This window comes from Sciurus vulgaris (genome assembly GCF_902686455.1).
Source record: "Sciurus vulgaris genome assembly, chromosome: 10".
NCBI lineage: Eukaryota > Metazoa > Chordata > Mammalia > Rodentia > Sciuridae > Sciurus > Sciurus vulgaris.
Genome location: NC_136470.1, coordinates 13686911 through 13698606, shown reverse-complemented (window position 1 = coordinate 13698606; position 11696 = coordinate 13686911). Strand labels below are relative to the sequence as shown.

The window sequence follows — 11696 nt, the reverse complement described above, 5'->3', positions numbered from 1 at the left end:
ATAGGAATGCAAATTATTACAGGTACAAATTGTGAGAACTCAAATCAGAAGGAAGGAATATCTCAAGACAGAGAATGTAGAATATTGTCAAATGGCTCTGAAAGACATTATGGGGGTTAGAACTAATGTTACATTTTCAAAACTAAACTTTTAAACCAAAGGAGAGTGTGTAAAAGTTAGCTGGGAATAGTCCTAGGTTAGTTTGAACTTCTCTACTGATTGAGCTGGAAAAGTATAAAAAATACTCTTTCCTTAAATAGACCCACACCGAAGATTAGAAGCAGCAATCATACACCAACATTCATGTCTTCAAAGGAATGTCATTCCAATCTTCATTGTAAAACACTTGTAGATACTATTTCCAGCCAATATTTGACTAAATTGACCAATATTACACCATTTCCTCTAACAATAACTCAACATAATGTATATCATAGTTGAAACATAGTAGAAAATTGAGGACTGTGAAGATCGCCGCCTTCTTAATGTCACAAATCAAAGATTTGTAGAACAACTGAGGTAGAAATAATGAAGCATTATATATCCTAAATAATGCAGACATTTTGTTTAATAAGAATAGAGGGGATGGCAAAATACTGGACATAAAATAAAGAAAATCAAGATCATATTAGGAAATTCAATAAGTTTATTAGGAAAACAAAAGAATGGGTCCTGAATGAAAATCAAAATGCAGGATCTGTCACAGCATCCTCTCAATGAGAGAAAATGCAGGACTCTACAGAACAAGTTCCAAGCTCTCTTAAATTTCAGGAGTTAAATCTAGAAAAGGAAAAGTCTGAGATATCAGATCCTTAGGGCACTAGGGTGCAAGTCTTCAGCAAAATCACATCAGGAACTTGTAATCACCCATGCATGAAGCTCAGAATATGTGGGATTCAACATTGGTAAATCCAGTGCCATGGATGTAGAAGTTGAGAGTCTCCCATCGTGTCTTCAATAGTATCCAAAACCAGATCCATATCCAGAACCGCATCCATAGCCACAGCCACAGAGAGAGCGGGAGCCATATCCATAGCCACAGCCATAGCCACAGCCTAGGCCTCCATAGCCATAGCCTAGGCCTCCATAGCCATAGCCCAGGCCACCATAGCCATAACCCAGGCCTCCATAGCCATAGCCCAGGCCGCCGTACCCCCAGCCTCCATAGCCACGGCCACCATAGCCACAGCCACCATAGCCACAGCATCCATAGCCGCGGCCGCCGTAGTAGTTTCCATAGTAGCTGCCACACATGGTGTTGGTTGTCAAGGTTGTCCTTGGGTAGAGAAGGAGTGGAGGTGACTTGAGTCTGAACATTTCTCCCTGCAGAAGGCCTTTTATATGCCCTCAGTGTGGGTGGGACCCACCACATGCCCTCTTGTCCCTGGCTAGTTTTATGACTAACCTAATTGTGTTGTTGTTTCTCAACAGTAAGATAAACCCTTAGGTTTATTAAAGAAGCTTGCTTTTCCTCAGTGATTTGAGTCCCCTGACCCAATTGAAGTCTCCAGTAAAAGCAGACAATTCACACTCATCCAGTCCTGCCTCAGAGTAGACCTCCATGTTAACCTCCTTTACGTATCCTCTGTATAACAAAAGCCTACCTTTATCCATTACAGTCTGCTTACCACAGCCTCAATATTTTCATTCCTTATAAAAATACTTCACAGAAAACAATCCTTTAGACTCATAAGTTTTCTTCTCTTGATTCAAATCAACCTCTTTTTCCAGATTTCCTTCTTTGTACTGAATCCAAATACATCTTTCATACCCATAAAGTTGATAGCACAACTAGTTAAAACTTCAATAGTTTTTAATTGCCAACTTTGAGCAAAATGCATTCTACTCTTCTACTTAAGTTTCAAATTCTACTGAAAGATGGGAAAATACATGTTATGCTCTGGAATCTAATTTCTGTATTTACTTATTTTTTTGAATTTCATATCTAGTGATTACTTACTATCCTTAAGTAGCTATTCCATTGGTTTAACATCACATGTTTGAGGTTATCAGTGAATTGAACAGAACTGTTTCTTTCTCAAAGCCCCTAGTCAGTACCCTTTCTAAATAGAGTGTGCATAGCTCTCCTGCATAGCCCATGAGTACTGACTGTCACCATTTCAAGTCAGTGCAATAACATCCTATTAGGGAGCCAGAGAAAGGGGGAGTAGTTTTTCCATATTAAAATTTAAAAATATACCTCTGTGTCTTTAATTGAAAGAATGTGGGAAGGAAGCATTATCCACACGTTCTCATGAGTTCCTGGTATTCCAGACATATTTCTGATATCACTCTGCCAGTTTTTAGGCAAAATATTATTTTAATATATTCCTTCATGAACTCTTAGGCGGAGTTGCGGATTGGGATTTGGAGTTGGTTTATATTGGATCAGAGAGAGAGAAAGAGAAAAATTGATTTAATGATACAGAAAAACATTTTCATACCAAGGATTATAGGATCTCATCCATTTATTCATCCATTGTGTATTTTGAATGTTGTTTCCGTGTTTCTTCCTTGGTGGGTGCATTTTTATGAAATTAATAAATGACTGTGACCTTTTATTATCTTCTGGATCAAGATATTAGAACCATACAACCTCTTCACTACCTCATACTCAAATCTATAATAGAGAAAATACTAATAGCCTCAGCTCTCTTGGTGCAGAACCATTTGAACAATAACTTTGTGGTGAAAAGAGTAGTTGACATAGCACAAGGTTCACTATTTCTCTAGACTATGTTCTTAGAACATCACTAAAATTGATAAAACTGAATTGCATCGGGAACTTTAAAAAAATAAACAACTATAATTAATAAATTAATTATAATAATTTTTGTATTGTATTAAAAGATATATTGATACATTGCTTTTTGTTTAACACATTGTCCCTGTTAACAACATTTGCTATTTTTTCTTCCTTAAATTTATTTTCAGGAAGTAATTTCTCTCACCCCTCTCTAATCACAGCAGTGAAAAATTTTGCACTGTATGACATGCCATTCATTTTGTTTTACATTTTTTCTAGTGTATTTTTCTGAATATATTCAATTCTCATGTATATCCATAATCAAAACCAACAAATCCTTAGAAGCAATCCTCACTTCTCTTTTTTTCGTTTCCTAGCAAAACTTCCTAAGCATATTTTCATGGCAGCATAATACAATTGCTGTATTACTCTGCTCATATTTTTTGGTCTCTGGTCCCCAGTACTCTCTTGAAACAGCTTTTTCAAGGATCATCAAAACCTAAGTCCTGTCAAATCCAGAGATCCAGTCATCACTGTCCTCAAACTCTGAACAACATTCAGATTCAATAAACCCTTCTTTCTCTCCTGAAAGATGCTCCATCCTCTACCCTCATCCTATCATAGCATTTGATTTAATTCCAACCTCACCAGCTGCTACTTCAAAGAGTCCTTTCTTTTTCTCTCTTCATGTTTCTCCCCAAGTTTAGTAGTTCCCAGCTGGGTGGTGGTCACCCCCAATAGTCCCTAGTCTCTATTCGAACTCTGTTCAGATGGATCCCTTTGTTACCCTGTTCCCCAAATGTAATCTCAATTTTTATTTCCAATGTTACTATACATAAAATGAACATGCACAGTGTATATCACTCAACATCTGCTAATGTTAACACCTTTCACAACCACAGAATAATAATAAATCAAAGAAATTAATTTTGCTGAATATCCTAAATAGAGATGCTATTTCACCATTTTTATTATTTTTGTGTCCTTTCCTTCTGTTTCAGGGTCAAATTCACATTGCGTTTGCTTGTCACATCTCTTTAGTCTTCTCCACCTGGTGGGAGTTCCCCTTTACTCTCATGGCCTTGACAATTTTAAATAGTCATATTTTGTAGAATATTCTCCAATTTGGATTTGTCTGAAGTTTTCTTATAAATTGGGATTGTACATTTGATCAAGAATATCAGAAAATATATGACTTTTTCAGTGCTCCATAGAGTAATGGATACATGATTTTAATAAACATTTGAGAGTTTCTGTAATCAATTTCAATCATGATTCCTAATAGAGCAAACCTATCTCTTTCTATATATGTAGGATAAATAGAAGTTAAACTGTGTCTCTGCCATGACTTATAGGTCTTATAACTGAAAATGAATTATCTGAAGTACAAGTCAAAGTGTGCAATATTGCCCCACTCACTGAAAACAAATGAAAGACTTCATTATTCAACACTTAGAAGTGAATCCTGCCACCCTGTCTTCTCTTTAATCTGCATCTTTCCCCTCCCTTTTGAAGCCACACTTTTGTTCTCACCTCATCATATTTCAGATAGAAAGGAGGATATTATTAAATAAATCTAAGATATTTTAATAGGTATAATCTACTTGGATTATATGTTCTATGGGTAGCTGGTAACCAATTTAAATCTGGTTTCTGAAATAAACAAGTCATCATCAAGGTAAGCAAAGAAAACTTTGTTGTTAAAGGCAGGTGATTTTATTACAAGCATCCTGACACACAGCGAAGTTATCTTGGATATACTGGTTATGAGAAGTATTTTAGATGGCTTCAATGCCTATTAGTTTGGAATGTGAACCCAACAGTGCCTGTGGTTTGCCCTACATACCACTCAGCTGGTTTACCAAGCTCTGTTCAGATTAGAAACTTAAAATTTTGGAACCCGCCTCTGCTATAGAGCTGGGCCTTCAATTCCTGACACAATAAGCTCTGCAGCATCTACTGGGGTGACCTTGGCTATGGCTATGGGAGTGAAATGGTAGCTGTGGATGGCCTATTAACACTCAGGCTGCCAAAGAAGATACTGGTCTTCTGTCTTCTCTTGAGAACTAAAGATCACCAGTGCCTTTAGGTCGTACTCTTATGAGGTACTATGTTTTCCTTATATATTATTTGTGATAATGACGTCTGCTCAAACACACAGTGACAGCTGCATCTTAGACTTACAATCCATTATCTGAAAATGTTTTAGTGAAATGACCTAGAGTATCCACCAATTTAGAAAACACTCGTTTGAAGTTGTTACTATTATCTGATTTACATAAACTATCAGCCAGTTTTAATAAGGTAAATATCTAAATTCATTTTTTCATTGAGGATAGTATCTTTTGAAAACCTGTAGAAATTTCATGTATATTAATTTTTCTAAGTAATCTAGTCCAAAAGAGCACAGGAGTATGAACATCTCCTCAAATGAATTAGTCTATCTTTAAAATGTATTGGAAATTCAATCTTAAGGGTATACTTAAAACAATTCAGATGTTGATAAGTAATCAAGAGAAACCTGGTTTCTCCATGAAAGCAACCAGTTAAGCCATATGTCACTTAGTTTACCAGAGAGAAACAGGAGATAACACAAATAATAATAGCTCCTGTGGGTTCAGAATAAATTAAGATTGACCTCAAAAATTATACCTAATGATCCTAAATTGATTTGTTAATTTTAGAGCCTTATTCAGATATCGTTGACAAATCATTGCATGTATTTAAGGTGTGCAACATAACTTGGTGTGTGTAGCTCATTAACTTATCATCACCTCACACAGTAGACTCTGGGTGTGTGTGTGTGTGTGTGTGTGTGTGTGTGTGTGTGTGTTGTTAAGATATAAATTTCTTAACAAACTCAGACAATAGAATGGTGGTTACGAGAAACCGAGATTTGAGGAAAATGGGGAAACACTGTTCAAGTGCACAAAAGTTCACTGATAACATGAATAATTTCTGGGGATTTAGTGATAACAAAGTGACTTTAGTTAATAATAATGTATCACATACTTGAAATAAGGAGATAAAATTTAATTAAATCCATGAAGCAATTGATGCGCAAGCACATTTTAGAAAATCATATCATATTTAGTTGAAATTAACAAACTTAACAGTTGAAAGTGAAAGGCAAGAAAGATCAAGTATTTAACAGAATAATCAAGGCAAAAAAGCTTCTAAGAGGACTCAAATAAAATTTCAGGATGATACTGCACAAATCATAGACTGCATCTTCTACAGAATGACATGGGAGACTTCACATCAGGAGAAATAAATTTCATTAACTTTGAGTCTAGTCAAGTCACTAAACAAATAAAGAAGTAAACAGTGAAGCATATCCAGTGTAGCTACATAATACAATCTAAAAGGTCCAGTTTTCAAAATAATTATGATATGAAAAGAAAATATGTGGTTTACACACACACACACACACACACATCCACAAATACCATCAGGAAATAGAAAGTGAATCTGTACCAAGTTTCTTACATCAGACTTATCAGACATAGTTCAAAGAAGCCATTGTAAGTATGTTCAAAGTAGTAAAGGCAATTTTGCTAAGAGCAGTAAACAAAGGTCTTCCAAAGACCTTTCTTGGAAAAAAAAATGCTGAATAGCAAGAAGGGTACATGTGTTTCTTGGGTTGCTCTAGCAAATTACCACAACTCAGAGGACTTAAAAAATACAAAGTTTTTTTTTTTTTTCAGTTCTGGAGGCTAGAAGTCTGAAAACCAGATATCAGCAGGGTATGTTATCTCTGAAGCTCTAGAGAAGAATCTTTCATTATTTCTTCTACCATCCTGTAGTTACCAGCAATCTTTGATGCTCCTTAACAATATATTTCCAATTGCGGCAATATAATTCCAATTTCTGCTTCTGTCTTCATGTGCATATTCTCTGAGTCTCTGTGTTCCTTTGTCTTCATATAGACTTCTAACAAATACACCACTCACTGGATCTGGTCAACTCCAATATCTGACCTCATTTTAACTTGGTTACATTTGCAAAGACCTTATTTCTAGATAAGGAAACATTTAGAAATATTAAGGGTAAAGATATCAGCATGTTTTGGGGGGCAATACAATTCAACTCACAACAAAGGAATGCAATTAAAAACTACATGAAAAAAATCACACACTCAGCAAAAATGAAAATCAAAGTTTGACTAACTTCAGCAAAACAAATTAAATTATAAAACTTATACATGAACTCTCTTTTACTCCATCCTGTCCTGCTTCTAGACTTTGTGGTGACTTAAAACAAACAGAAAAAATTCAGGAAGACAGTGGAGTGACTAGAAACAAGACTAGAGGTCCTTTGAAAAAACCTACACTAAAGGATAACTCACTCTGCATCTAAAAATACAAGGTCCAGGAAGAATGGGAAGAAGGGAGGGAGAACAGGAGAAGAGGAAAAAGCAAAGGAAAGGGATCAGGGTAGAAAAGGAAATAGACTACAGGAAAGGAGTTGGAAAGTATGCAGTTGGCAAAACTCATAATTTACATTAGGGGAGGTTGTGGGTTTCTTTTTGTACCAGGAATTGAACTCAGGGGTGCTTAACCACTGAGCCACATATCCAGAATTTTTTTTTTTTTTTTTTAAGAGGGTATCACTAAGTTGCTTAGAGCCTCACTAATTTTTGCTGAGTCTGGCCTGGAATTTACAATCATTTCGCCTCAGCCTCTGGAATTGCTAGAATTATAGGCATGCACCAAGATGCCCAGAAAAACTCGTAACTTCTTAAGAAGAAAAGTATAAAGAGATGGGAGGAGCAGTCTTTGGAAATTGAGTAGTGAAAGAAAAATAAGTAAAAGGAAAAAAATTAGGACCCCCCCAAAACAAAGTTAAAACAATTTTGAAGGTATACAACTTGTACCATCACAAACAAAACAGAACACGTTAACTAAAATGAACTTTATTATTTTGGTGGAAGCATTTCATTAAGTTAGAAATCATGTAAATCATACCACTACCAAAAATCAATAACAAGACAGAAATTAACAGTTGGCACATGGATTTATTGCAAAATATCTGTAAATGAAGTCAATGCTACCAACTGAGAATAATTTCCCCTGGAAATTATGAGAATAATTTTCCCTGGAAAATTAACATCAAAATAGGAAAACTTAAATCATTTAGAAAATAAAAACTCTGAACTATTTAATAAAAGGCATAAAGAATATTACCAAACATGTCAGTGACATCCATATAAATGAATAGGCTAAATTTATATATTAAATAAAACATTTTCAATTTGACTCAAAAGCCATGCAAATTACAAAATTAATATGCATAAATATTTATGCAGAAAATAACAGAAAAACCTTCTTTATGAAGATAAAAATACAGATATATGGTGCTAGGAAACAAACACACCATAAAAATTTAAATTATCACTCTCAGGACAAAATTGATCAAATGCAAAAGATAAGTAAGCAGAGAGAAGACCTAAACAATACAGACAATAAAGGCTCTACGGATATATATTGACTTTTATGCCCCTAGAATAGTCCCCACAGAATATCCACAAATAACAATCATGTTTCAAAGAAAACATCAGTGAGCATCATAAGTTAGAAATATCAACTACCAAAATCTCCAAGCAAAGAAATTAAGAATTACTAACAATTTTTTTTAAATGGAAAAACCATTTAACCTGAAAAGTGAAAATTCCTAGGTGAACGAGGGTATATACAAATGAAATTACAGAATTTTAAAAAATTAATGTTAATGAAAATAGTCCACCACAACATCTTTGAGAAATATAAAGCAATATTTAGAGAAAAATTGTTTTATAAATAAAAACTTTTCTCCATGAAATGAAAGAATATTAATATGTGATTTTAAAAATTTTGTAAGGGACAGAAAGTAAACTAAAGAATGCCCAAGGATAGAAATAATAAATATAAAAGCAAAAAACAAGTCAAGTAGAGAATAGAATAAAAGGAAAATTTAAATAGTAAGGCAAAGTACTATTATTTGAAAGAAACAGAGGTACAAATTACTCTCTCAGTCAAGATGAAATGGAGAAACCATACACAAGATCAAAAAAAAAAAAAAAAGGGAAATAAAAATTGAAATAGAAGAAATTTGACATATCAGGAGAATACTTTGCAGACTGCAGTGTATAAAAATGAAACAGGTAATTTCCTAGGGAAGGAACGTATCAGTGTGAATCATTAGATTTAGAAATCATAGATCAATTTCCTTGGAAGTAATGGGGAAAATTATTAAGAATTTACACAATATATATTTTATATATGAATATTTACAAATACTCCACAGAAAAACAGGCCCAGATGATTTCTCAGGAGCATTTTACCATATCTTCAAAGACTAGAAAATCCCAATATTCTGTAAATCATTAAGAGCACTGAAAATGAAGAACCACTTCCTAACCCCTATTCTGAGGGACAGAGAACACAGAATTTGTGGTAGGCAGTTTCTCGACATGCCCTCTGAATTCCTGCCTCTCAAGTTAGTGGTCTTGAGTGAGATGCTCCCTGTGTGTGGGTGAGACCCCCCACATGCTTCTAACCCCCAGAGTAGGACAAGCATGTGTGATTTTTGTTACCTTAGCTGTAGCCCTCATTTTGTTGGAGCATCTTCTCGTTCTTTCCTGCCTTTAACAAAACTAGCAGCTATGTTTGGAAACTACTGGGCAAGGAGCTGTGGACACCTTCTGTTCCTGAGAGTAGCCTCCAGAATATAGTCTGCAAGGGACTCAGCGAATTCTCATCAGGGAAATGACCCTTTCATGCCCACCTCTGCATGGAAGTGAATTCTGCCAACAATTACATGAACTTCAAAGTGGATCCTTCCCTAACCACGCCTGGGTATGACCACAGTCCCATCCAGAGTTTTGATCTGCAAACTTGTAAGACCTTGAACATCTTAGTTTATTCCTCAAATTGTGTCTTAACTAAATTTTATTGCTTACCATTAAGGCCAACCACTTTTGTGATCTATTAGGATGGACTAGCTTATAAAATTTTTACTTAGTCTATATCTCTGGTTAAAAAAATATGGAGAATACAGGAAAAACTTTATTTTAAGATATATTTATATTAAAGTTGAAAAAATTGTTTTTCCTTACTATGTACCATCTGCCAGGCAATACATAAAGTAGCATATAAATAACACTGGATTCAGTGTTGAAAATCACCCTGAAACACATGCATTATTACCTCAAAAGGAGAAAAGGAAAGTGAAGATTATAAAATGTAAGTTATGTTCCTAATTTAGCTGATCTTTGAAATGGTAAAGAAACCAGTCTAGGAAAAGTAAGAAAAACCATCAATTCATAAAGTTCAATTATGAACTTTATTACAAGCCTGAATGAAAAACTGTGAGTAATGTGGAATACCAAATGACTGACAAAATATCTCTTACAGGTTAAACAAATTTATTAGGATAACAGAGAACAACTCCCACCTTGAAAGTCATTAAGGCAGTTGCTCTGACACCAATGACCAGAACAGAACTGTGAGGTCTCGTGAGAATTTCACTTGGTCCCACTTTTGCAGGAAAATTCCAGGGAATTAGTAGGTTCCATACAGGCCAACAACTGACTCCCTTTGCCGGGTCATCATCATCCAAAGTGTGAGGCTCAGAACAGGTGGGGTTCAGAATTGGTGAATTTCGATGCCACAGGTAGAGGGGTGAGTGTCTTCCATGGTGTCCTCATTAGTAATAGCCAAAGCCAGAGCCACAGCCAGAACCACATCCATAACCACAGCCATAGAGAGAGTGGGAGCGATATCCATAGCCACAGCCTAGTCTGCGGAAGCCACAGCCATAGCCACAGCCCAGGCCTCCATAGCCATAGCCCAGGCCTCCATAGCCATAGCCTAGGCCTCCATAACCATAGCCTAGGCCTCCATAACCATAGCCTCCATAGCCACAGCCACAGCCTCCATAGCCACAGCCGCCGTAGTAGTTTCCATAGTAGCCACCGCACATGGTGTAGGTTGAGTGGAGAGGTTGTCCTTGGGTAGAGAAGGAGTGGAGATGACTTGAGTCTGGACAATTCTCCCTGAAGAGGCCCTTTTATATGCCTTCAGTGTGCGTGGAACCCACCACACAACTCACATCATTGGCTATTTTGCAGAAACAATCTGAATAATTTGTTGACATGTTTTTAAAGCCTGGCATGAGAGATACTAAGGAAATTTCCTGTTGTTTGGCCACATCTGATTCACTTGTTGGTCATTAATGTGATTCAGTGTCTCATCTTCAAAACCCTACCCACACCAGATACTTAAATTACTCTTGTTATAAACAAGCTTTAGGGCAAGAAATAGCATTTTTTAATAGGCAAACTATCTTGATCCAGGCAGCTAATAATTTCACCAAGTTTTTACTGACATCCAGTAGGTGGTGATAATTACAATTAAGTTTGAGCATCTTCCTCTCTGCCCTAGTGCTCCAAACCCATTTCCCCCCACTGGAGATTCTCTTCATTTTTACATGAGAAATATTTTATTACTAATGTCCATAAAGGATCACTCAGTCTCAGTTCAATAGTTTGAAATCCTGAAGCACCAGGCCAGAGAAAACTATTCTTTCTCATTTATATCCATATTTCCCTTTGCAAATGTTTTAAAAACACCAAATATTTTCCCCTCGGCTTCAAGTTTATAACCTGAAGCCATAAGCAGAAAATGGAAATGTTGAGATTTCATTTTTTTTATAGAACTCAATTTTCATGAAAAAGCTTCCTTGAAATTTCAAGGCATTTGTTATATTTGTGTTCTGACTTAAAGGTGAGTACAGGCATTTTCTTTACTTGAAACAATAAAAATAGCACAGATGCCATTTCATTAAACCGAGTAGATTTTCACCAACAAACAAGAAGTTCTTAATAAGACTTCAGAGTATGAGAGAAATATTACTGTTGGCGAGTATTTTTGTTTACTTATACAATAAAACTCAGAAATGAATTCAATGA

General features: G+C 35.6%; 2 protein-coding genes across 2 annotated transcripts; both read right to left on the bottom strand.

The window, feature by feature from the left end:
* Positions 1-954: 954 nt before the first annotated feature.
* LOC306638094 (uncharacterized protein) lies at positions 955-1254 on the bottom strand (the record flags this gene model as incomplete). Its single annotated transcript, XM_079101196.1, has 1 exon — positions 955-1254. The coding sequence occupies one exon, from the start codon at positions 1252-1254 to the stop codon at positions 955-957; it is 300 nt and encodes a 99-aa protein (XP_078957322.1).
* Positions 1255-10329: 9075 nt separating this feature from the next.
* Positions 10330-10708, bottom strand: LOC306638098 (uncharacterized protein; the record flags this gene model as incomplete). Its single annotated transcript, XM_079101200.1, has 1 exon — positions 10330-10708. One exon carries the CDS (start codon positions 10706-10708, stop codon positions 10433-10435), a length of 276 nt encoding a protein of 91 aa, XP_078957326.1. The 3' UTR covers positions 10330-10432.
* Between the last annotated feature and the right edge of the window lie 988 nt (positions 10709-11696).